General features: G+C 36.5%; 1 protein-coding gene across 1 annotated transcript; it reads left to right on the top strand.

Annotated features, from left to right (window-relative positions):
• Positions 1–5,698: 5,698 nt before the first annotated feature.
• LOC137405196 (SH3 and PX domain-containing protein 2B-like) lies at positions 5,699–26,665 on the top strand. The gene is made up of 10 exons (XM_068091428.1): positions 5,699–5,816; positions 7,185–7,265; positions 7,415–7,490; positions 7,655–7,728; positions 14,986–15,089; positions 18,023–18,174; positions 20,019–20,259; positions 21,276–21,459; positions 22,086–22,196; positions 25,923–26,665. Exons 1-10 carry the CDS (start codon positions 5,745–5,747, stop codon positions 26,373–26,375), a joined length of 1,548 nt encoding a protein of 515 aa, XP_067947529.1. The 5' UTR covers positions 5,699–5,744; the 3' UTR covers positions 26,376–26,665.
• The last annotated feature ends 249 nt before the right edge of the window (positions 26,666–26,914 follow it).

Genomic DNA, 26,914 nt, shown 5'->3' with positions numbered 1-26,914 from the left:
CTCATTCTTTAGTTTTCTCCAGATGGCTTACTACCTTGGTCCACAGTCTATAACATTCAAATACGCGGTACTTTTGTAATGTGTAATATCAGTGTCTAGCCAGAGCCAGTCTTTAGCTACATACAAGTTCCCAGTTTCCCATTGCACTGAGGCTGGATTTTCTTGTAGATGTTACAGTGTTTGACAATCTCTTCTACATCTTCTTTTGTCACACTTGGCTGCAGTTAGGTATAAAGTTTAGTTTACTCCTATGTGGTGAGTATCATAAAGGTTGCACAGCTTATTCGTAATGTCATCATCAGACGCAAGCAAACTAACTGTACATGACATTCTACTTAGCCACTTTCGTGGCACTCTCGTTAATTCACCTGCTTTTTTCTTGCCCGATTCTACCAATGTGATGCGCAGTTTTAGTTTGTGCTCTGGTATTGTCACTGATGAGGCACAAACGTTTCTTAACAATAATTTCGCTAAGCCCACTGACTTTGGGTCTTTTATTGTCCTTTAACACTGAGTTAATCCAGCGACATACAGTTGCAGAGCTGCACAGAATTGTTATACAGTTCGAATTACATTTCAAAGCCATATTGATTGCTTTTATAACCGCTTCCAACTCTGATACATTTATGTGAGCTCTATCATTCATACTCCTCAAGCAACTTGCGTCTTCGACCATTTCATTGTCAATTTAAACACAACATCCTATTGCTAAGTACTGGCATCACACCATACTTTTCCAATGCGTGAGTCTGCTACACTCCATGGACCACCAACTGGATCATTTTCCTTAACCATCTCAGAAACCAGGGTTGGCAAAAATATCGATATTTTTAAAAATATCATATCACTGATATATATCATGATATTTATTGATATTTATAATATTTTTGAAACAAATGACATTTTTGAAAAAGTTTGAAGCTAGGTTGAACTTATATGGTGTTTACATTGTGATTGATGTACTTTATAGGTTGTAGGGAGACCAGTCAGCAATATTTAATACCGAACACTTGATTTATTGTAGGCCTAGTATAATAATATTTATAAATATGAAAATGTTCGTTAAACATTGGATTGGAAATCATGACATGAATGCAAAGTGCAAACGAAATAGTGCAAATAGTAAGTACACACTATGGTAGTCCAAGCATGTTCTTATGTCCTACTTTTGTCTAGTTTGGTATTTGTAAACAAACACCAGCTTGCCAGCCCTCATCACACGGAGACGATTTCTCAACTTGCTGTGAACCAGTCCACATGATGAAAACACACACACTCAACACTAGCAGTCAAAGTTATATTATCTTATTTATAGATTTTATACTGAGCCAGAATCCTTTGAAGCTATTCATTGAAAGATTTTTACAGAAAATGATGAGATACTCTGTCATCTCAGTGAGTCAGTGTAATGTGCTTACAATTCTGTTTCTGGGGGTCAGATTGTTCAATTCAAAATCATGGATTATGAAGTTCAAAGGGTCTTCATCAGTCTGGTCTTCCAATAAGGCAATAAAATGTACCAGTTTAACATGAGATGAGATAATAAGGTTAGGGTGATAGTACTGGGATGAAGGAATACAATTTAGATCTGAAAAACTCTCAACTCAAACACTAATTAATTGGTCTAGCCAATGTAACCTCCTTGGTCTGGCTGTCTTTGTGTATCTGTGTTGGGTGAGCCTAATAGCCCCCTATGCAAGTATTTGATGATTTTAGGTGTTATTTTGTATTTTTAGACTGTTAGCAATAGTTGTAAGGTGAAAACGTAATGACAAAATGGGTATGTTTCAAAAATATCGATTTTTTGACCCAAAAATATCATATCTATCGGCGATATATATCGATGATATATATCAAGCGACATATATCAAACCAACCCTGTCAGAAACCTCACCTAACATTACTTTTACTTCATCAGGTATGCGGCTGTCCTATTCACAATGATTCACTTCTCATTTCATGTAGCTACATGCAATGCTTTGGCTACTGGATAATGGCCAAGATATTTACCACATCTAAAAAACAACTGTCTTTTAGTTAGATCAGATTGTAGTGTAGGCAGTTTACAATCTCTGGACCAGCCAAGGGTACCATTTTCTGATTTTGTTACTCTTAACCCTAAAGCTCATGTACTATTCAGCTTTTCTGACTCTTTTAATACCAATCCATAAGTTATGTAATGTTTTTTGACTTTGGATACTGGAACAACAGCCTCATTGACTATTATATTATCTATGTAATGATCTGTGCCAGCACGTACTCCTTCATCTAGTTAAGCACTAATGCTAATATGCGAGACATAACTTTTGGCACTACATTCAAGCCAAATCCCATGTGTCATTAGATAATATGTAATGACACATGGGATTTGGCTTGAATGTAGTGCCAAAAGTTATGTCGCATAGTCACATGTAACTTACGATATATTATACCGTAAGTTACATGGGACAATCAGACTTTGGAATAGGACAGAAAGCTGAGGTAACCAATTACATGTATATGCCAATTAAAAGTGTAAAAACTATGCTATCTAGATAACTTTGTTGGTGAAGGCAACAAAGTTATCTAAATGGTTGAACAAGCTCAAAAGCAAAGAAATAGAAATAGACCAACAAATAGCCTTATCGATCAAGGTCTGTTATATGGCTATAACCTATGTATATATTTCTCAAAGTTTGTCTTTCTGTTAACCTGCATGTCCAGCTATAGCAATTGTAATCTAGCAACGAAAAGTCTGCACAGCACTAGATCTGATCTTGGGTTTTTCCGGTATATACACAGCAAACTTAATTATTAGGTTACATGGAATATCGGGCTACATTGAGCAAATAACCGTTGCATTTGTAAATATGTAGTAAAGACGCTTAACACGCTTGCTTGACTGCTACGCACTGTTGACCGTTACGCGTAATTATTATTAAGCTGGCCCAAAACACGAGTATTGTTTTAGTATCTTGACAGAATCTGATATAAGATTCTGTCAAGATTCTTCGCTCACATAAGATTTGAATGATAAACTAGCTTTCCAGGTAAGTTATTCAAATTCATTAAATAATTATTCTGTTACCCGTGCAACGCCCGACCGTCGGCTAGTTTATATAGATAGATTACTTTATTGTCAATAATTTGATATCAGAATAATATGATTGTTTTTAATGTGGCAGAAAGTATGAGCATTCAAACTTTGCAAGACAACCAGTAAGCACTACAGAAAAAGTAAGCCAATTAAAAGCTGATATTATCATTAAATGCATTGAAATGATGAAAGGGGCTATACGCCAGACCTTTACCAGCTGACCATTGGTAAGACAAGCTTTTCTAGACTAGCTTATTTCTCTGGACTTATAAATTTTTTGCGCCATGCACCATTATTGCAACATGTTTCAAGTCATTCTCATTCTTCAGTAGATAAAAAGCTTTGCACCGCACTCTGAAATGCGCATCTAAAATTTTCTCAAACTTCCTCCAGGATATTAAAAATAGATGAATTTTTGCTCTAGCCTTTACTAATTAACCAGTTAAGACCAATTTCTATAAGTGCCAATCTACTGTCTGGCTGATTTGTTGTATTGTCCAAGTATTTCATGCAACCACATTGATGCGTCGTAGCTTGGTAGCTGAGCAGTAATTTTTATAAGGGTTACATAGCCTATTCACGGCGACTCTCTGTACATAAATTCTTACTAGGGTTCATTTCAGTAGATTATGGAAAGCCTACATTGTTCTATCACAATCTTAAGTAAACATCTAGATACATATCATATTATATAATATTATATAATTATATCATGTTATATAATATTATATAATTATATCATATTATATAATTATATCATATTATATAATATTTTAAAATTATATCGTATTATATAATATTATATAATTATATCATATTATATAATATTATATAATTATATCGCATTATATAATATTATATAATTATATCGTATTATATAATATAAATATTCAACTAAAACTAAAAGTCAGTACAAATGTGTTGTGCGCAGCAATTCTCTTCAGGTGGCAAAAGGCAAATTTTTGTCACATGTAGAATATCGCGGCAAGAAACAGACTTGCACTGACATGAAGTGACTTTCAGCTAATTATGTTTTCATTTTATTCATGTTATCCTTATTTCACTCTATGGAAATAGTTTTGTAGTGTAAAGTTGTCTTTAGTTAGCATTTAGTAATGCTAACTGTACATATATAAACACTTTCCTTACTCTAGTTCATACAAGAGAGTGGTGATGTTTGCTGCTCAAGCTCACTTTGAGCACTCGTTTTAAGATTTTAGTTGTTCTCAATAACCCACTTTTATGCAATTCACTTGTACACCTATATATATATATATATATATATATATATATATATATAAATTGTTTCCTCACCCCGGATACTCCGTATGGGAGGTAAATTCTGCTCTAACTCGGGTCTTCTACCAGAGACCTGGGAGTTTGAGCACTCGCCTCAAGGTCTATATACATGTATAGATCTATATATAGATATATATATATATATAATATTATAATTGTTTCTTCACCACTGTGGTAACCCAAATGGATGGCAATTTCTGCTCTAGCTCGGGCCTCCTACCACAGACCTAGAGAATTATTAGCGTGACCACTCATCTCAACATATTGAGCACTCCCAATAACAACTTACTTCTTTTTATTGTTGTTAATATGTAGGTAAGCCACATTAGATCAAACAAAAATTAAATTTTAGCTAGTCTTATATTGCCAGAACTTTGATTTTCCCTCTGAGTGGGAGATATTTCTCCACTTTCTCCTATGTTGAAGACGTTTTGCTGTAGCTATCTATTATAGTTAGCCTCTTGCTTTCCAAGTAACTTTTGATGCACATGTTAAGATTAATTAGTTTCAAACAATTGCAATTTTTAGCTGGTGCTCAGAAGTGGCATAAAATATTCATGTCAAGAAACAAAGTCGGGAATCAATTTGTATGATAGTCATTGTAGATGTTTTAATTTCAGTTGTTTAAGCAAATAATCAACTCGTCAAATTATTTTTTACAAAACCTTAGCACTCCTAATAGTTTAAACTAAATTATATGCCAGCCATTTGCAGTGTTAGTCTTACTATACACTCTCTCTATCTATTTTACAGACTGTCTATGTATATAACAGTGTTACTGTTCATTGATTAGTGCAATGCTTTTCATACACTTTGATCATCAAAATTAAATCACCTGTCATCTGAACTTTTCAATAGTTTTTTTGGTACTCGCTTAAAAATTGAGCACTAACTGAGAAAAACCTAAATTTTTGTTATTTTCAAAAGAGGGTTCACAAGCAAATAAAGTGTTTACAGATTCTACATGTATTTGCCAACCACCTAATCAATCTTTGCTTTTACTGCTTGAGAGCAGACATTCGGTGTGTTTATAACTACAAATCATCAGATATTCTGTAGTTTAGGCTATGATATTATAAAATTGACTATAAAATTACAAAAAAAAACTATTAATTACTCTAAATTGGCTGTTTCATATAAGCCCCAATTATAGAAAGTTGGGAAATTTAGTGGCTCGGTATATCAACGTGCAGTTGTCTTCTCGTTTTATGTAGATAAAATTGTGTCCTATTCGTGGTCATGGCAATGCAGACGAGTTATCTCGCTCGAGTAGTTTTAAAGACGAAATGGCTGCGTCCTTGGGGGTATTCGTTCGGTTAGGAAATTCACTACAATCGCGAGGCGTAGCGAAGTTGGAGTAAAGTAGTCGATGGAGACTAGATTTGTACAAACAGTCTCTTGCAGTTCTTTTCACCTACGTGTTGAACCTTCTAAACACTATGTGAGTATGTTTTTTTTTCTATTCCGGTATCTTCTAATCTATTTAGTTCAATTCTGATAAGCCTTGCAAAGCTGTGATGATCTGACATTTTTTAATCGTAGTATGAGACCTAACAAGACTCGTATTTTGTGACATTTTAGTTCATTTATTAATCTGTATACTTACCAACTTTTGTATTCTAAAGCAGTGGCGTCTGTGGTTTTGCATTTGACAAACACTTCGTTAAACCAATGATATAACTCCCCCCCCATATTTTGCGGGTTTTATATCATTAGTTAAACAGAGCAAAGAATTTTCAATCGTTCGTTCTTAAAAACTGGATTTAGTATTCGTTTTAATAATCTTTTAATGACGAATCAGATATAATATAGCGCATGGAGTATTATGGGTCTGTCCAATTACAGGGCAAACTGTTGTTGAAGTCCTCGTGGCTGCATGTCTGCATGCTAATGGATGAACGTGGAAACCCTTTTTGTACAATGCTATCTATGTCGGTTTAGTCTGAAAAGACATGGCCAGCATTACTAAAACCGTCATTTTACCTAAGATCTACAGCTGCTGTCTCATTTTTTGTCAAGTGTCACCTTTTACAAAGGAATGGCTTTTGTGTCTCAATTGTTTATTTCAAATAAAGCAAATTTGAAGCAGCATCAGATCTGCCACACACTTTTGTTAACAGCTCAGTTTCAATAGTGTGGCATAGTGATTTCATCAGCATACTTTAGTTGATAGATACACAAAGTAGGCTTGCCAAATTGTTTATCATTTAGAAGTATGCTCACTTTGCAATTGTTTGTTTCATATGCATTATGTTAGACAACAGTCAAAATGTTTTCAGAAACGTCATTACAATAAGCTTCATTTGAACTTGTATGAATGAATTTAATATGGGATTCACTCTCACTCTGCCATGATATACATGATTCGATTAGTCATGATATACATGAATCGATATACATATGAATCGATTAGTATAATAGTTGTTTTGGAACTGAACTATCTGAATACTGTTTTGTTTCAGCCATTCTTCATGAAAGGTTGCCGGTGAAGCTTTTCAGCATTTCTTACAATTAAACCCAAGCATATCTGCTCTTAGACTTTATAGATCTATATCTCTCAGTTCTTACATGAATTAGCTTTCTATATCAACAGTACCATACAAACATGACTAGCTTATGCGTGTATAGGTTTAACCAAAATATATCTGATAGCTGCAAGCCGTGGCCCGTCATATAAAATCACAAATGATAATGCTGTGGAACTAGAGAGAGAGATAGAGGAGACTGGTTATGTTTGGATGAAAAATAGACTGATTTAATTGCATATCAAGTGAAAAGAATTTGATTAATTCACAGTTGGGGTTTGTAGGTTTATGAGATTCGTCTGAAGTGGTCTGATGGACAATCTGCAGTAGTCTACAGAAGGTATTCCGAGTTTTTCAATCTGCAGGTTAGTTTGCAGTTTTTGCTTATAGTTTAGGTGTGACCACATCTGCAACCGTTATTCTGGTTGTTTTTCTATAATGTCCATGGTATACTTTTTACCTACAAATGTTTTCTTCTGAGTTTGCAGAAAAGCTGAATATAATAATATTTTAGTGCAAGCTTTTGGACACATTTCCGTGTGAAGCTGGTGCAAATGATCCATCTAAGAGAACTCTCCCGTTCATGCCAGGTAACCACATAGCATTCTTGCGGGTGTCATTTATCAATAAAGATGATAGCGTTGCTATGGCGATCGAGTGCAATGTAAGCATTATTGATATTCTGTCTTAGGCAGTGTTTCGTTTCTCATAATGTCAATGTGAGGCTAACGTGTTGATGTGTTTTCATATTCAGGCAAGAGATTGCTGGGAAACACTAGTCAAAAAACGGCAGAGAAACGGAGAGACAAATTTAATGGCTATTTAAATGTAAGTTCTTGGATTGTTCATCACACTTTTAGTTAGCTATTATACATAATACCTAGTCTGATGACAGAATCAGCTTATCACTTTAACAAGTATAGCTTACAAATGATGAAAGTTTAAAAAACTGGTTTTTAGTCACAGAAAATTGGTGTAAAATTTAAGGCACTAATGAATAGCTTGAAAAACCAACATCTAGGCTAGACAACAAAATCCATGTATTTTAGGTGTGGCTAGATGATCTAGCCACACCTAAAATACATGGATTTTGTTCCTTCGCTACTTGGCTAACCCGCCATTGACAATTGCAACAATAGAAGAAGGCAATGTAAGTATGTAGGCTCAAAAATCACATTTAGGCAAAATATGGCAGCTCTTGGATCGAAAAGCTTATCTTCTATATACAAAAGTAGGTTAGTGTGTGTTCTATTCTACTGAAAATGGACAATGGTTAATCCGTGGTCAAACTGACAAAATACTTCTATGAAAACTTGTTGTCGTGTGACCCAACTTACCCTAGTTGTGAAGTAAGTTGGGTCAGTGTAGAAAGTATTTACAAGAGTAGTTTTATAACCCAATAAAGCTTTACAACTGCAACTGCTATATATTTTAGACTTACACTCTAAAATATGTTTCACACTTACAATTATCATATATATGTAATGTTATGCGTAAGTAATATTATTAGCATAAAACATTATAGCATATGTTTATTAAGCGTAAAAAGCATTAGTACCGTAATTCTACACGTCCTTCATATCTGCATATATCTTGTCACCAAAACTAACACTTCCTATCGCTCTGGTAGTTGTTACAGTAGATAGTCAGGCACTTTGTACTTTAATGGTCTGGTTAAGATCTATCTACTGGTGACACGTCTTTTGGTTCAGGTTTGCTGTACATTCTTTGAGGGTCCTTGTGTAAAAATATGCCATCCAAGCCGATCACTCGCGTTCCTCTACCGTTCCTGCATGTACAAAAAACTTTCATTTTCCAGCAAAACTTTACAAAACAAGCTTTCCTACCTAAACCTATTTCTTTTCTTCTTCATCATCAGTCTCTACCGCTCCTAAATCACTGTCTGAACCAATCAAGATGTCTGCCAAAGTTTCTTCATCTGAGCTTGAAGATGAAACTTCAGATTTTTCATTTTCTTTTATTTTACTTGGAGTGTTCCAGTTGCTGCTCTTTTGGAAACCAGTTAGTATCATAGTTCTAGCTCTCTTTCTTATTTTCACAGTAGCTTTTCTATGTGCTGCCATCAGTTTCAAAGACCAACTGCTTTGTGTGAAGCCTATGTTTACTATATTAAAACTTTTCATCTATTATGCTGATCTCGCAGGGTTTTCATCTCTATTAGGGTGGAACCTCGGTTCTCGAACGCTTCAGTTCTCGTCCAATTCGGTTTTCGACCCGAAAAATTGAGATTTGTTCGTCTCAGATCTCAAACATAAATTCAGGTCTCGAACATGAATTCGGTTTTCGACCAAACCGTAGTATTTGCATTAGAATTAAAAGTTCAGAACAGCTCCGGAAACAACATGGAAACATTCGATAATAGATGGAGAAGCAAGTTACGCTTCATAAGTTCTTTACAAAAAGGAAAGAACCATCTGGGACGACGTCCCTCTATCAAAGAGATTTGTTAGAGGGACAACTCCTTCAGTCGAGTTAATCTAAGTTGTTTTGGAGGATTCTTCTTCAAAGATGTGAAGTAAACATGCCATTGCTCTTTAAATATTATTTTTCACACAATTTTTGATGTAACTGATTTGTTGTATTTTTTGCTGTTTCGTTATCAATTTCGGCAATTTTTGGTATTGTGTATATTAACGTAGAATGTTTTCGATGTTTTAAGAGCAAAACATATGAAATTTTAATCTTTCGTTTTCTGTTGATAGATAAAAAATATTTTAATAAAAATAAAAACGATCTATATCTACCTGTTTTTATTTATAGTATGTAGTATATAGTACAGTTTATGCTGTAATATGTTTAAATAGTACCTTACCGAAGTTGTTATTTTAGCTTTGAACGGATTAAAATTTACATACATTAATTCTAATGGTAATAATTGTTTTGGATCCCGAACAACTCGGTTTTTCAACAACCTTCTTGAACAGATTATGTTCAAGAACCGAGGTTCCACTGTACTTGTTAAGACTACAGTTTATTACCTTTTAGAGATGTCATCAATAGTACAAGATCAATAAAAGCTTATGGGGTGAGTTGGGTTAGTGACCCATTTTGCCACACCAACGTTTACTCAACTTGCCTCAGGTGTTTTTTTTTGCACAAAATGTACTTAATCTCAGTATTGGTTCTAGCGGCTGCAAGTATTTATGTACTAAATAAAAGGTGGTATTTTAGCCAAATGTTAGTCATTACATAGCCATACTGCTGTTTTTTTCTACTAAAATCGTAGAGTACAAAGTGACAGGTAAAGTTTACATTTTATATAAAATAGTAGTAAATGTCGAACAAAACTCCCACCTGCTAAATGTTTTTTACTAAGTAATGGTAGAAAATTACCTTGACCTAAGATGTTCTTAGCGACCTAATTTAAGAAAAAAAACATAATAGGCAACTCCACATATGTGACCTGGCCCAACTTGAACCATCTTTCCCTAAATAAAAAGAATTAGGGTTTTTTTGGAAAAATGATTCAGATTTGGAATCATGGCGTAGTAAAAAATTCAAGCAATACATAGTTTGAGAACGATCTCTAAAAATAATATTTTTTCAATTTAGATGTAAGTTACATATTTATTGATATACAGTTGTATAGGAAGCACGTGGTTGGGTAAGATGCTAGCAAATGCACAAGATCTCCTTGTTGTTAAATATTTATGTATGATCATCGCAAGCCTAGTCAAAGTTACTTTGTGTAGAGCTCGTGCTTTATTGGTTTTTAACTGAGACACCAACAGGTTCACACTCAATAGTAGTAAATAAGATTGTTGAGCATCTTGTTATATTGAATATAGATTGTTCATATATATATATAGTGTTTTTGTAATTTTACTCATGCTAGTGAACTGAAGGCCTTGTAGATCACCTTTTTCATGAAGATTTTGTTTACCAAGCAAACTTACTTCTGTTGGCTTAGTGAACTGTGTAACGTAAAGTAAACTTTTATTATTCTGTTTGATTGTTTCAAATCGATAGTGGAAGTTATTCCTACGTGATAATAAGCATGGTTGGAAAATGAATAAAAGTTAAATAGATATGGCATCGACCACATTGTATTATATATTTTATTAATAAATATGGCACTGACCACATGATATTATGGATTTTAATAAATACGGCACTGAAAGTATAATAATATATATTTTTATAAATAAATATGGCTCTGACAGCATAATATTATATATTGTTTATAAATAAGTATGGGACTGACAGCACATTGTGTTATATTTTTTCAGCTTCAAATAATAAGTGTTCAGGTTGGGTCTTTTAGAATTTTATAAGCGTAAGGAGACCATTTTAAGTAGGCTTATATAGATGTTTGATTTCAGAAGGTGCATCCCTCACAATTGTAGATTAATTATGGTAGATTTTGCTGTGATTGAGGACAGGACATTAAGGCATGGAAAGGGGATAAGTGCATGCGTTTCAATCCATCACTATAAACTGTGTCACTATATCTTCTTACCAGTAAATATTTTAATGCTTGAAGGCTATAATAACCATACATTTGCCTCACAACAAATACATTTGGTGTGTACTAAAATGTGTTTGTTATATTTAATCGCCTCATCAATAAGCAAGTTGCCGACACATTGCTGAAAGTACTGTGTACATGCAGAAGATAACTTCGAGGGTGTTTCTGTTGGTAGGTTTAAGCGAGTGCCTTCGGCTTGTCTCATTTTAAAATGAGTGGTTTTCGATAGTCAATTGTACGTACCACTCTCAGGTACACTAAAAGAGTAAAAAGCATCCTTTCAATTCCTTTGTCCTGAGCATTTTGCAGTATAGTTGGAAAAGCTACATTTTATGCCCTTCGGAGACCTTCCAGCATGAGGCGTATATTGATGTACAGCATGATATTATTATTTGTACATCTATAATTATCATTTTCATTTTACCGTAAGCATCAAATCGAATTTGGGATAAAACCAACTGAAATTGAGTGAAAGTGTTCATCCATTAAAATGAAGCAAATGAAGCAAACATCTATAGGTCTAATGGTTACCATTGTGTGCACCAGGAACTATTTACTGACAACAATACAATGTGCTATTATTATCCCACGACCAAACGAGCGGATGCGAAGTTAGGGAGTTTTTATGATAAATGCATGTGCACACAACTTACGAAAATTATTCATCAACAATGAGACCAACCCTTGTTTGAAAATTTCATCAATAAATTTAACCATCGTTTTGTAGATTAGTTAAAGTATAATAACGATACAAAGCACATATAGGCCTATTTAGATATGTTACCAAGTCTTTGTAAATTATCGAAATTCTCTAAAAACTTACCCATCTGATCGGATTATACACAAATAGACAGATTTATTAGGACGAAAATTGTCACAAAATGCTTGAAAAGCTTAGTTTAATAAAAGTTAAGACCGGAAATTGAAACGGCGGTCGACAGAGAATAGAACGATCAAGTCATGCGCATTTCGCGGAAAAATAACGTGCACATTTCACCAGTCTATGGCATTGTTTACTTGTAATCGAATTTATTCGAAGGTTTCTGTAATAAACGTAGACCGTTTGAGGCGTTGACTGATTTATAGGTACGAAATTGTGGTACACAGTTTATCAGCTTATGTTTTTTGTCTAATCACCGAAGGCTTCATTATTTAAAACGTTAGCCGAAATTCTTTGCAACTTATGTACAAGCTAGGGTTGAACCACAATGCCCCTTTATGACGAGAACCTCTTTTTATTTTGCTCCAGTTTGCAGAAAACTTTCAGACGCGTGAACGCTCATACTTGCTTTCTTTTAAAGATCGCTGCAAAATTGTGCATTGGTTTTCTATTATTACTGTATTACTATTACCAATGATATACAGCCCCCCCAAGGATAGCCGACGGCTATCATATGGGCGGAGTTTAATGATGGAGCTCTGTTAGGATTGTGCTAGCCTGGGTTTCGGAGCAAACACAACTATCGCGGGGTGGTCGCGTCGCCTTGTTAGGTTTTGGAAAATACGACTCGCTGTTATCGTTTCATCAGCTTATTCAGTCAGTAGGCCCTGCGGTTCACAATAGCAAACCTTGAATTTCTACAATGTAGGGGTGATACCTAACCAAGATAATAGATCCATGCAAAATAAAACATTTCAAATTACCTACTTTTAGTAATTTTAAAATTAGTAAAGGTCGTAGTATATGCCTAATGTTGAATATAATTACTCGAACAACGGCATTTTTTTTCTAGTTTTTGATTAATATTTTGCCACCCCTAATATAAAATGACAAAGTCTTTCATCGTTATCACATTGTTTTACCTGGCCAATAAGATGGGACAGCAAGCAAAGCTTTGCAGTGTAGTTTTCATACTCAAAATCTAAATGCAAAACCAAATTTGAGCTATTTTACGATTGTGACAATTAATATCACGAATGCTTGTGAATGGAACTGACTGATCATAACGGTGACAATATTGGGATACTATATTTATTTGACAACAAAATGAATTCAACAGATAAGTAAAATAACCACTATAGTTCATAATATTTGTAAATTTACAAGGTGCTTTATTCAGCATATTTGTTTGTTCGGGTGCCGTGTTCGGGTTAATCCCAACAGAGCTCCATCATTAAACCCCGCCCATATGAGTGCCGTCGGCTATCCTTGGGGGGTTGTATATCATTGCTATTACTAAGTTTGGATATTCTTTTTGATACTTCTTGATATTGTTAGCTATGACGTTTTTAAATGTAAACAAAATTGTTCATTGGTTTTCTATTATTACTGTATTACTATATTAATAATATTGGTTATTCTAATAATATCAGTGCATTTTACTTCTAATATTGCATTTCTCCGATTGCAGCGGGAGAGATATAAAGATATAATCCTTTCCTTTCATTATTGCTGTTTGCTGTACATAACACCCAGTACATTACAGCTACTATTGCCGCTACCATTGCAGTTCTCCTATTGCACTGCAGTGCCATTTGACTGCTAATATTGCATTTCTCAACCATCAGTACCCTTTCTTTTTTCCAATATCACTTTGGTCATGGGCTGTATGACAGTGGAATTTCTAGTGAATTATATTTTATGCTACTTATGTGTATCGTCTTACTGTTTCTGTGGCTCTATCAATACTCTAGAATCTGGGATGCATGAGGTAATGCTCACGGAATAATGCAATATTACCACCATCATATATTTGCTTATTATTCTGTCGGCTACACTCTGTAGTTACTGCTTAGCTAGATACGCTCACGGAATAATGCAATATTACCACCATCATATATTTGCTTATTATTCTGTTGGCTACGCTCTGTAGTTACTGCTTAGCTAGATATGCTCACTGTGTGCTCACTAGTCAGTATGTGCACTCACTAGTCAGTAGGTATGCTCACTAGTCAGTAGGTATGCTCACTAGTCAGTAGGTGTGCTCACTAGTCAATAGGTATGCTCACTAGTCAGTAGGTATGGTCACTAGTCAGTAGGATGTTCACTCAAGTCAGTTGGTATGTTCACTAGTCAGTTGGTATGCTCACTAGTCAGTTGGTATGCTCACTAGTCAGTAGGTGTGCTCACTAGTCAATAGGTATGCTCACTAGTCAGTAGGTATGGTCACTAGTCGGTAGGATGTTCACTCAAGTCAGTTGGTATGCTCACTAGTCAGTAGGTGTGCTCACTAGTCAGTAGGTATGCTCACTAGTCAAAGGGTATGATTACCAGTCAGTAGGTATGTTCACTAGTCAGTAGGTATGTTCACTAGTCAGTTGATATGATCACTAGTCAGTAGGTATGTTCACTAGTCAGTAAGTATGCTCACTAGTCAGTAGGTATGCTCACTAGTCAGTAAGCATGTTCACTAGTCAGTAGGTGTGCTCACTAGTCTGTAAGCATGTTCACCAGTCAGTAGGTGTGCTCACTAGTCAGTAGGTATGCTCACGAGTCAAAGGATATGATTACCAGTCAGTAGGTATGTTCACTAGTCAGTAAGTATGCTCACTAGTCAGTAGGTATGTTCACTAGTCAGTAAGTATGATTACTAGTCAGTAGGTATGTTCACTAGTCAGTTGATATTTTCAATGTTAAGTATGCTTCGACTTCTTAGGCACTCATTCAGCTCCCAAATGTCGGCGCCTGTTCCCTGGTTCAGAAATTCTTTGAATTGAAAGAAAGTGATCTTACCGGCCTATTGTCCAAGAAAACCAGCAGGTAGGCCTTTTTACATAAAGCTCAGGTCGACACGCAGGATTTGAAGGCGTGCCTGGCTGGGCAGAAGGTAATTCAAACACTAATGGTGCGTTTACACTGGCCGACTCCGATTAGGTGCCAATACCCCGACTCAGACAGGTACCTCAGACATTTCACGTATGGGTGCCGACACCGACTCCCCCTTTACATTGCAACAATCAAACGATTTTTGTCAGTACCAACAGCCAATCACAGCGTTTCGCCGTTCTGACCTTCACCCGACCACACGAAGATGAGTACACATAAAAATCAACGCGCTTGATGTGGAAAATTATATACTAGTACTACACTACTACTACTGCTCCTACTACTACCGCTAGAAGCAACTACTAAATGCCAAGCAATGAATGAATGATGAGGCAATGAAAATCCGAACAAAGAACTGTACGTACAGTTCTTTCATCCGAGTAATTATAATAATTAAAATGAATAATGAAGAAGATTGAATGGTGAATGTATATTTGTGGTAGTAGTGTGGTGGACGCCGGGCCAACACTTTACACTTCTTGTAATTATTTGTTTGTATATATTTTATATGTCTGTAAATATTTTATTATATGGGTTGTCCTTTTTATTATCTTTTTGTTCCCTTTTTATTGTTGGCCTTGTTACTCGTTATGCTATCAATTGTCGTGTTTATGTTGTCATATCAACGCACTAGCGGGCCTAATTATTGGCCATTTAAACATTGTTAGCCGGTGTTCTCACTCGGTCCCGTCAGCCTGGAACGGGCAATTTTATTGTATATAAGGGAGCAACGCTCACTTAGTAGACAGAGCAAATGGCCGTACGCTGCTCGGCTAGTGAATTTCCTTCGCTAATAAAACATTGAATGAAATCACACGCAATTTATTTCTTTATGACATAATCTAGATCGTGCCAAGGGCCGGCAAATTCCTTTACAGTAGTACTAGTAGTAGAACTAGTAGTAGAACTAGCAGTAGTACTAGTAGAAGTCGTACAACTGGCTATTCACTTTTAATTAATTTAAATTAAAGAACTAACTTGATTTTTTGGTACCCTAGCGTTCACATCGTTGCTAGTCATGCTGGTTCACTATTAAAAAGAGAACGAGGGAAAGTTTAATGACAGTCTCCTAGCCTCTCATTAAACCTAGCCCTTTCGTTTCATAAACTCAGCACTGATATTAAAGCCTAGGCTCATTTAACCAGAGGCTCCTAGCTTCTGATTGGTTGATGAGCGTCCGATTTGTCGGTGCAACCGGGCACTGCTGGGTTTCTCCGACACCGACTTTCAGATCGGTGCCGACATCGATCTTTCTGTTCACACCTACCGACACCGACTCATCAAATTTGTCTGTGCACGACAAAATCGGCCAGTGTAAACGCACCATTAAACTCTCAGTTCACTATTTTATCTTCAAGCCCTGATGATCGTTTGAATGCTCTCAGTCACAGCATATTCTTGGGGAGAGCATTGGCTTTGTTATAATGATGCCATACTGTTTTAACGAGGGCTACAAGGAAATGAGATAAAATCATTTATTTAAACTGACAGGAGCTGCCATGTTGGCTTTGTGTTAGCGCCATTAAAGCTGTCCAAATACTTTTCTCAGCCACTTCTTTGATTGTTCTTACATAACACTAAAGAGCAGAGACATAGCGTAAGTTGATTACATTTGTGGCTAAAGAAGGTGCTGGCATGAATATTTTAATCCAATGACCTTGGCATAAAAACTGTTGATACTGCGTCATTTTGAGGCTAATTTTGTCCTACAATACAGAGATTTTCTTTATTCATGGTTGTTACATTCCTGACCCAAATAGGAATGTCGGTGACATAAAAACCAGATTTTTTAAGTAAAAACCATAATTTACGAGTTTTAAAAGCTTCAGCTGCATTTTAAACCTGCCCGATGATTGTACATGTAGGTGCGTGTCCTTCTATATTCGACATATTTGTCTAGTACATTGCACATACAATACTGAAATTGGTAAGAACTTAATTAGCACTGGACAGAGAAGCATGACTAGGATGAGAATTAAAAAGGTAAATTAAATGCTAAATATTCTTGAGCCAATTAGCATCAGGATAACAAAAGGATGAAAAGCGCTGATTCTCTGTAAATAAAGAGGGAGGGATGGGCAAATTCCAATCAATAGTTAAAAAGTGGTCTCAAACTATTCCTGTAAGAGATTTTATTTGTATCAATGACATTAATCAGCTCATTGTTGGGTGACAATAGCAACATACCTTAGCAACAACTATGACAGTGTATTACTATGCATGTTCAAATGAAGCCTATCACTGGTGTAGTGAACCATTCTAGAGCTGTCTAGTGACAATAAAATATACTATATCGCTGTACATTGCTGACTCTTTAATTTATTCATTGTAAAACAAGAAAACAAAAATGGCTTTTAAGCATGAGCTATCATTATTAAATGAAAATGAAGCAACTCAAGTGACCGTGAAACCTTCGATACAGCGAAGACACAATAGTTGGAGTCGTAAAGTAGGAGGATTTACTGTACATGGAAGATCAAGTTCGGTTGGTCCTTTCGAATAGTGTAAATCATAGGCATTGCAATTAGCTTTCTTACCAGTTATGCACTACATTCAGCATATTTCACTGCACTCGTGCGTTGAAGAGGGATGCTAATATTATCTACTCACTCAATGACTCAATACGTGGCTGTGTTTGCCTAGGAGTGCCATAAACACCTACATGTATGGCTTCCTCTTTTCTTTACTGCTAATCTCATTTGTTAAGTTATAAATTTCAATATGTGAAGGTTATGAGTCAGCACTACATTGAGTAGCCAAAATGCTTTAATAGTGGTGGCTGACATATCTGTTTAATAACCTTGTATAGTGGTCTATAAGTTAGATTTGACCCTGAGGTAGTTAAGTTGTTGGATTAACTTTTGCAGTGTAAAAAGATCGTCAATCAAGGGACATAACATCTCCGGCCCTGTATCCTTCCCTCAGTATGTTGCCGTGGATGGCTATAAGAAATCTCAGAATGGAGAGTTGAGTTTTAAAGCCGGAGCAATCCTCACGATTGTCGAGAAGAAAAATACAGGTTTGTGAATAACTGTAAAGAACAGTACTGACGGACTCTCAACGCTAGCATTCTATCCTAAGGCTATAATTGTCTCTTGGGGCTATGATGGTCTCCCAACGCTAACATTCTATCCTAAGGCTATAATTGTCTCTTGGGGCTATGATGGTCTCCCAACGCTAACATTCTATCCAAAGGCTATAATTGTCTCTTGAGGCTATGATGGCCTCTCGAGGCTGTGTTGTTTTCCGGGTTTAGCAAGGCCTATATTCAGTAGTAGTAGTACTAGTAGTAGTAGTACTAGTAGTAGTAGTACTAGTAGTAGTAGTACTAGTAGTAGTACTAGTAGTAGTACTAGTAGTAGTAGTAGTACTAGTAGTAGTAGTACTAGTAGTAGTAGTACAGTACTATCAATCAGATAGCCTACAAGTTGGTGTTCCAAAAGGCTGGTTCTCAGCAACCAGATGGAGTTTGGAAAACAAATATTTTAGCGATCCGCTGGAAAGCACAGAGCGTATGATTGTGCAGTTTGAGTGAAATCAGCTAAAAATGTGAAAGTACGTGGCGTTCATGCGGACTAACAGACAGGCATGACAAACTGGAATTTATTAATATAGATTTAGGTAGTGGCACCAGCATGTTCTCAGGCAGTCAGATGTCTTCAACTTGCTGTGAGTCTGAGTGCAGCTCAGAAGATAGGCATCACTGCTTGAAGACTAAATGGTATGACTAGCAAAACATCTGTAGCCACCAAAGTACGTTCACAACTCAAGGCCATATTTGACATCCCTTTCTAAAGGTATGGCCACACATGCCGAATATTTCGGTCGAAATCACAAAATATTTGGAAACACAAAAATATTTGACCAAAACAAATAGAATTGTCAAAGCTTTGCATGCACGCCGAAATCATCGACGAAACATTTTCAACTGGTTGAACAAATTATTAGCGAGCACGATTTTAGCAGCCTTCGCGATTAGTATAGTCCGAGACACATATAACGACACGCAAGAAAAATACCAACACAATTTAACATAGTAAATATGTTGCAGATGAATAGAAAAGGGAGTGGCCATCTCTAGCACAATCTAATCAGTTGCACCGTATTTAGTATGTTACAAAGTTTTTTTCAACAATTTCAGTGTGCATGCACAGCTTTGACAATTCTGTGAGTTTCGACCAAATATTTTCGTGGTTCCAAATATTTTCGTATAGTTTGTGATTTCGGCTGAAACATTCGGCACGTGTAGTCGCACCTTAACTCTCATCTTACACATGCCATACCCTTCTTCGCTCATTGCACTCATGCGCTCAGGTAAACTTGTGGAATAGGTTTTGTATTATCATGTATAGTGTGTCTGTGGCAAATGGGGCTTTTTGTAACATCATGTTTAGTGTGTCTGTGGCAAATGGGGCTGTTAAGTTCAGGCCCGTTAGCATAAATATTAAATAGAAATATATTGTGGTTGTTGATCTTTCTTTCATAAACTCTGGTCATTATTCGTTATGATTATCCAAATAGACATATTTGCTATGTACACTTCTGCATATTTAAATGGATTCTAGTTTATAAAGGATATCAAACTAAACATTTTACAGCTTGTATCATTATTTTGTAGTATACAGTCGTCTCCTCCTGGCCTTAATAGTAACGCTATAATGTGCAATTGTCTCTTCCTGGTTTACCAGTGATGCTATAGTGCATAACCAGCATATGTATATAGCTTCAGTCACATGGTTCTCTTGTAGCTGTATTATCCTAATTGGCATTGTCCCGAGTTTTATTATTTTGACTAGAGACCTTGATGGGAGTGCTTTCGCTGAAAGCTCATGTATTGTATATGTGGTTTGTATTGGCTGTTAGGTTGGTGGCTGGCACAATCGCAGGATGGAGAGGAGCATGGATGGGTTCCCGCTGGCTACCTGGATCCTATTGGCAGTGACACAGATGAGGATGAAGATGAATTGTCAACTCTGCCGTCTGAGCCACAAAATTTTATCGTCACCACAGGATACACAGCAATAGAAAACGATGAGCTCTCAATTCTCAAGGGATGCATTGTTCAGGTGCTCGTTCAGAGCAATCATGGCTGGTGGACTTGTAGGTAAGGCCATGTGCAACATATGTGACAGCCTGTGCAAGTTGTTCACGTGCTCACTCAGAGCAATGATCTTTCCGTAACATATGTGACAGTCTGTGAAAGTTGTTCACGTGCTCACTCAGAGTAATGATCCTTCCACGACATATGTGACAGCCTGTGCAAGTTGTTCATGTGCTCACTCAAAGTAATGATCCTTTCGCGACATATGTGACAGCCTGTGCAAGTTTTTCATGTGCTCACTCAGAGCAATGATCCTTCCGTGACATATGTGACAGCCTGTGCAAGTTGTTCATGTGCTCACTCAGAGCAATGATCCTTCCACGACATATGTGACAGCCTGTGCAAGTTGTTCATGTGCTCACTCAGAGCAACTAGTTAACAACAACCAGTAGGTTTTAAAACTTGTCGTAGTTCTTCAAACATTACATCAAAGTTACAAGCATGTATTTTTGTTATTATTTACACGGCTTTACTTTATTGTTTCTAATTCACTGATCAAGTCTTGCATAGAGCTGCTGTCTCAACGTCTGATGAATCGAAACTAACACTGTAATACTTGTGTAGCTCTGCTTTATTTATTCATCTGCTGTTGAAGGAAATGTGACTGCAACAAACATGATCTTATTTTAAAACCATCATGAATAAAGAACTCTATTTTAATTCTAAGCAACTTGTCAGAGGAATAGTTTATCTATTGGCATAGAAATGTACCAGACACTAACTGATATATGCTAACCATTGTTTAATGTTTATAACTTACTTCTTTAGAATATGTTGGTTTGGGATTTTAAACACTAATCAAGTTCGAGGCATTTCCATATCTACATGTAGCTCAGATTCTTTAATGACATTTGCTAGAGACTTTAGACTTGTTCTGATTGTGATTTGCCTGCACTACTGTAGCATTGTTGATTGCTAGAGCCGTATTGAGTATGAGTATCCACCTTTTACCCTTTCATCGTGTCTCAAGCTCTTCTGTTTGTAGCCTTTTCGATGATATTGGTTGGCATGTTTTTCAGGTACCAGGAAAGAGTTGGTTGTTTTCCAGCAGCCTACTTGAAGAAAGCCAACACTCTACAGGCAAAGAAATTGCTTGAACTTGACAAACATGAATCAAAGATAGTCCGGTCTGTCACTCCAGTAGTGGAGAGGCAGCTCAGCCACTATGCACCGCCTCGCAGGGACTATAGCAAGCCAAAGCCTGTGAGTGTGTAGAGTCTGAGCTAAGTTATAACCTGTCACAATCGTGTTGGGAAAAAATGGGACGAAAATGGCAAAAGTGACTCTGAACTCTTGGTTTTTGTATATATTGTTTCCTTCTTGATACAGTAATATCTTGAGATATGAGCCTAATGCATTCCGGAACAGAGCTCATACGTCAATTCACTTGTATCTCAAATCAGATTTTCTATATAAAATATAAATACAAAGTCCCATCTTTTGAAAAAAAAACACTTAAAAGCAGGATATTACAACCGAAAACATGTTTTTTATTTTCTAATTCCTACCTACGTTCACAAAGGAACAGATACTTATCTAATGATTATGATTTTCAATAAAATGTGGCATTATTATATACAGTACTGCATGGAGTTCTTACTTTCAAGACAGAGGGTGGTGGTTAACCGTGATGTGAAAGAGAGATTTGACGACAACACATTTGGTTTGCTACACATTTGTGACACGAATAAGACATTTGTATCTCAAGGTATTACTATATCTGGAGCTATAGTGAGTTTATAAATACTGGGCTGCTGTTGTGGCGTACAATCATGTGAACAGTCCACGGGCTGGGTATCATTATTGCCCGTATTTTTCACTGACTTCAGGTGAGACCTCCAGCGCCCGTCATTAACCTGGTGCCCAGCTATGTGGCCATCGCTGACTTTACCAACACCATGAGTGATGGGATCGATCTTGTAGAGGGCATGCAAGTTAAGGTGAGTCATCCTAATGTATGTCTGTAGTGGTTGATTACAAGTGGGGGCAACTATGTAATATCATACTCGTCAAAATACCTCAGCTAGAAATGCTTTTGCTCAATTCACTGCTTCAAAGATGAGCTCACACATAATGTTATTAGATTTTATCAGAAAGTATCGGCATTTTTCTATCATTTGAAATCGTTTTGAGTGTTTGAGGTAATCCGACTGCCAGGATGTTTGAGGTGATCTGACTGCCAGGATGTTTGAGGTGATCTGACTGCCAGGATGTTTGAGGTGATCCGACTGCCAGGATGTTTTAAAATTAATATTTACAAGACTTGATCACTGTTGAAATGCTTAGAGAAGAAATATGTGCCAAAATGACATCACTGCCTGTCTCTCCCGTTATTGATATCGGCTATTGTACGTATTCAAGTTGCAGCGTTAAAGGTCTTTATTCTGTTGGTTTCTTTGCCAAAGTGCAACTACAGTGGTGTCACAAAGTCTTTGTCCGCCTGTTCAAATGAATGTAGCACTGCAATAAATTCATTATAACTTGGAAAGATTTGGTAATGCATACATAAAACCATATAGCAAAACAATTATAATATTCTGAAGAATACAAATAACTAGCTTTTAAATTTGCCAAATGTATTTTACTGTATCAACCGTTGCCTAATCATTCACACTGCATACCAGAAAATAAGTCATCATAAGTTCTGTCACAGTCTCCTCTTTATTTATTTACTAAATTGAAAAGAAGCCACTCTTGTACTGTTATGGGGGCCGGGAAAAGGATAATAATAATAATCCACTTAAAATGGAAAATGTCATATTTTCTTTGAAAATGAGTTAATGCGCACTGACTGACATTGATGGGTGTAAAATTGATTATTGATCCCTGATCGACACTAATTCTATCACTGATACTGTCAAAAAAATCTACAGATAATTTCCTTTCTAACGATGCATGATTTGTTAGGGTTTAATCCCAGGGCATGACTACCACAGCAAATTTACCTAAAATGGCCCGCCAAGTTTGAGGCGGACAAAGACTTTCTGACACCACTGTACATGTATAGAGATAACCGCAACTTTGACATCAGAATCTAAGTGCTCCACTAAAGGATCTCATTCAAACTATTTGATCTCTGGACTGGGTCTACAAAGATAAAGATTACACCAAATAGAAGTTTGATGTCTTGAGCTTTTGATAATAGTTCCATTTTCATCACTTCCATAGTGTAAGTTTACCTTGTAAAAGTCTGAAAGCTTTGAATACGAGTTTGGCATATCGGTTGGGTGCAGACAGAGCTGTTTTAGTAACCCTCACATTTGATAGCCAGCCAGGGCTGTAGATTACATGGCATCTTAGCTACCTCAAAAAGCCTAGGTTTTTCAAAATTTGTAACCACGGCAGCGCAGCTTTCTATGTTGGTAGTCAAGTAATAAATAGCCACATTTTTAAAGTGTTTGATGCAAATGATAAGAGGTTTTTGAAGAAGCATATCAGCGACCCTGGGCTAACAAAAAGCAAACCTTAGCCTGCAAGCCTTCACATGTAAAACTAAGCCCAGAAAGTAACCTCCACTGAAGTGACTTGATGTGTCTCAAAGGACTATTAGTGAAGGGCAGCAACTGCATCATTGCTCTACTCGCAACACCTTGATTTTGTGCGGGCAGATGAGCAATCCAATTTAGACCACTTTTTAGGCAAAACAACACGATGAACCAAATATACTAAAAATAGACTATATTTCTCATGGATTATAAAACTACAGCTAACCTAAAGCTCTCATTTGACACTTATGGCGAGGTATCAAATAGTGCAGCTGCCGATGTCTTTTTTAAAATCATTCCTATTTTGTTAATAAGTCCAAACAGTTAGTTTTTAACCTTGAGCCACTAGCTACACTGTGAAAAGATCATTATTATTAGTGGTGCTAGTAATGTTAAATCAATATGAAACAATGCTGAATGTATTTATGTTTTTAGGTTTATTGCCGGCATGGTAGTATGTTTACAGCATTGGTAATTTGGGATGGTTCCTTATTGTACCATCTCATTAATGCTTCAAATTAACATAATACTTTAGGTGTAATAGGTTGAGCATTGGCTAGAATAGATACCTACACACTTTCATTTCTTCATTCTCAGCAGTCTTGATTTACTATCAAAGTTTAGTGATACGCTGTGTAGGCGTTCGTTTTAGGGTTGGTACAGTCATTCAAGGACAGTCATCTATGATATTCATAACCATAAGCATGCGCCTCACAACTTATCTCTTATGTTGCTATTTGGATGGCCTTTATCTTAAGGTAGCATAAAGCTGATATCTGAAACATGCAGGAATGAATATTTCACAATCGCTGTATCAAATCTGAATCAGATTTCAATACTATTGGGATGAATGGAATAACGATGTTGCTAGGAGTTTATCTTAGCAAGGGTGGGATCCGTTTTTGGAAGCATTAATACTTGTCTTCGATGACTTCAACGTTTTTTCATCATTCATAGAGTTGGTCTACATTCATTCTACTCTATAGCTATCCCAGTATTTTATAGGAATCAACTTCCTTGAGTCAGCGTACTGTTGATGTTTGTCATTGTAGGTAGTCTAAAAATATGAGAAGTTGATTGTTCAATTTGTATGTGGAGACTGCAACAAAATGCATGGAAAGTATCCCATGTCTGTAACATTTAGTTAAAGGGACACTAGAGGAGGTATATCCCACTTTAGTTCCAGCCGAAGTCCATAAAGTAATAATGATTTAGAAATTTTTTAAACTCCTTGAGCTGGAGAGTTTTAAACTGGAGAGTTTTGAGCTGGAGAGTTTTGAACTGGAGAGTTTTGAACTGGAGAGTTGGAACCTTAATCGGTTCTGGTATTTATAAAACCAGGTAACTCTTCCTTGTAGCGTTCAAATACCATAACTACAAATACATTCAGACCCATAGGCCAAGTAAAGTTTTTTCACATCACATAAATGAAACTTACACCTGCTTCTGATTACACACTTTCATTAAATTTGCCCTTGGTCTTGTAACTGCTTCATCAAATGCCTGGTATTTGCCACTGTCACACCTTTAACCCTAATGTCTGAAAGGTAAGTCAACGCTTTCTTACAGCCATGGCCGGCCTAAAAACTAAATATAAAGCCTGCTGTAGTCTCAAGTTTGATTTAAGAGTAGATCAATAAACATGATATTTAAGATATGTTACTAGTGTATGGCAATTGTGTCATACATCTGTTATAGCAACATCTCAACATTGCTATGTATCTAATATGTACAGATATCTGCCTTAGCCATTGTTACTCTGTCTGTGATAGTTTTATGATGGTTCCATGCTTGTGCATACGATAAGTTTTATGGCCACGATCTACTTTGATACGTATTTGGTTTACAATAGACTTTTATACACAAGTAAACATCCCTGTGCCCACTCTACGTAGCCTATTTAGTAGTTAAGGTGGGATCTTTATCACTGCTCTAGATATATTTTAAGTCAATGTTTGTGATCGTTTTATGCCAAGTCTGTACAAGTTCTGCTTTTTTACTCGGCCATCCACAGTGATCTGTTATGTGTTTATTCTATGGTTGCTTCAAAGGTCACCTTGTGTTAGCTCATAAAACCGCTCATGTATTTATTCTAGTGATCATAATAAAAGCTGTATAATACGTACTGGAGTGCCCTCCCATTCAATACTAGTTGGTACATCTACTTCATTGTTTGAACAGGTTATGAACAAGGATTGTTCTGGGTGGTGGTTCGTTGAGGTTGACGGTGGGACTGGTTGGGCACCCTCAACCTATATTCAGTCAGTACTTCCTTCTGAGCCCGTGCAAAACCCTCAGATTTCTGTTAAACAAGTAAAACCCCCGAGACCTGATCGACCTCCAAGCGCAAAAACTAGTCCAATAGTTGCGAGATCATCGGCGGTTAAGGGGAATGACAGAGACGATGTTCCGACTGCTGCTTCCTGTACCTCAAATAACAATAATCTTTCTGCTGTATTATGCAAAGCTTCTAATTCACAACCGGCCCATAAACCAAAGATACCAAAGAAACCAAATCTCTCTGGTGCTAATAGCTACTCAAGGTCATGTGCGGAGGTCAGACAAGAGGAGCCTGAGGCTCAGCTCTCAGTTGCTGAGCTCAGGAAGAAGCTTTCATCTAATTTACGCACTTGAAAAAAATTATTCCAATCATTTTTAGATACTTTTATTGCAATTTGGGTGCTGTGATTACTTTTATTACTTGATATTATTATCACATATTATTGGTTCTTAATCTTTTTGGTGCCAGAAGTTATATCTCATTCTGCTCAAGTCTATGCAAGCATCTCATAAAACCATATTTTCAAATGCATATGTATTGTTTCTGTTTTTCGGTACACATGAACCCTTGTATCACCCGTAATAATCGTATTGTTGAAGTGTTCTAGCATCATTCTTGTTAAACAATGAACCTCTTGCACATATGATAATTGACCAGCTGTTGTATTCTAGCTGCATGGGCTTAAACCATTCTCTCACCCAGCTTTTGAGATAAAGGATTGTTTCCATGATAAATGCTGTCAGAGTATTAGTCTTAGTCACCTTTGGTTTTTAGATAGCATCCATGACTCAAGTAAATTCGGCTTGAAGGGTGAAATTTAGCTAGCAACAATGCCTTTGGCAGGTTGAGATAAGGCTGACAAACTGTAAGAATGGATAGATAAGAAATATGC

Source organism: Watersipora subatra, chromosome 1, assembly GCF_963576615.1.
Source record: "Watersipora subatra chromosome 1, tzWatSuba1.1, whole genome shotgun sequence".
NCBI lineage: Eukaryota > Metazoa > Bryozoa > Gymnolaemata > Cheilostomatida > Watersiporidae > Watersipora > Watersipora subatra.
This window is presented reverse-complemented; position numbering and strand designations above follow the sequence as displayed.

Excerpts from the sequence above, each read along its gene's own strand:
- LOC137405196 (XM_068091428.1), top strand. The coding sequence starts at position 5,745 with ATGGAGACTAGATTTGTACAAACAGTCTCTTGCAGTTCTTTTCACCTA. Across the intron at positions 5,817-7,184 it reads TTGAACCTTCTAAACACTAT|GTTTATGAGATTCGTCTGAA; the intron begins GTGAGTATGTTT and ends TGGGGTTTGTAG. Across the intron at positions 7,266-7,414 it reads CCGAGTTTTTCAATCTGCAG|TGCAAGCTTTTGGACACATT; the intron begins GTTAGTTTGCAG and ends ATAATATTTTAG.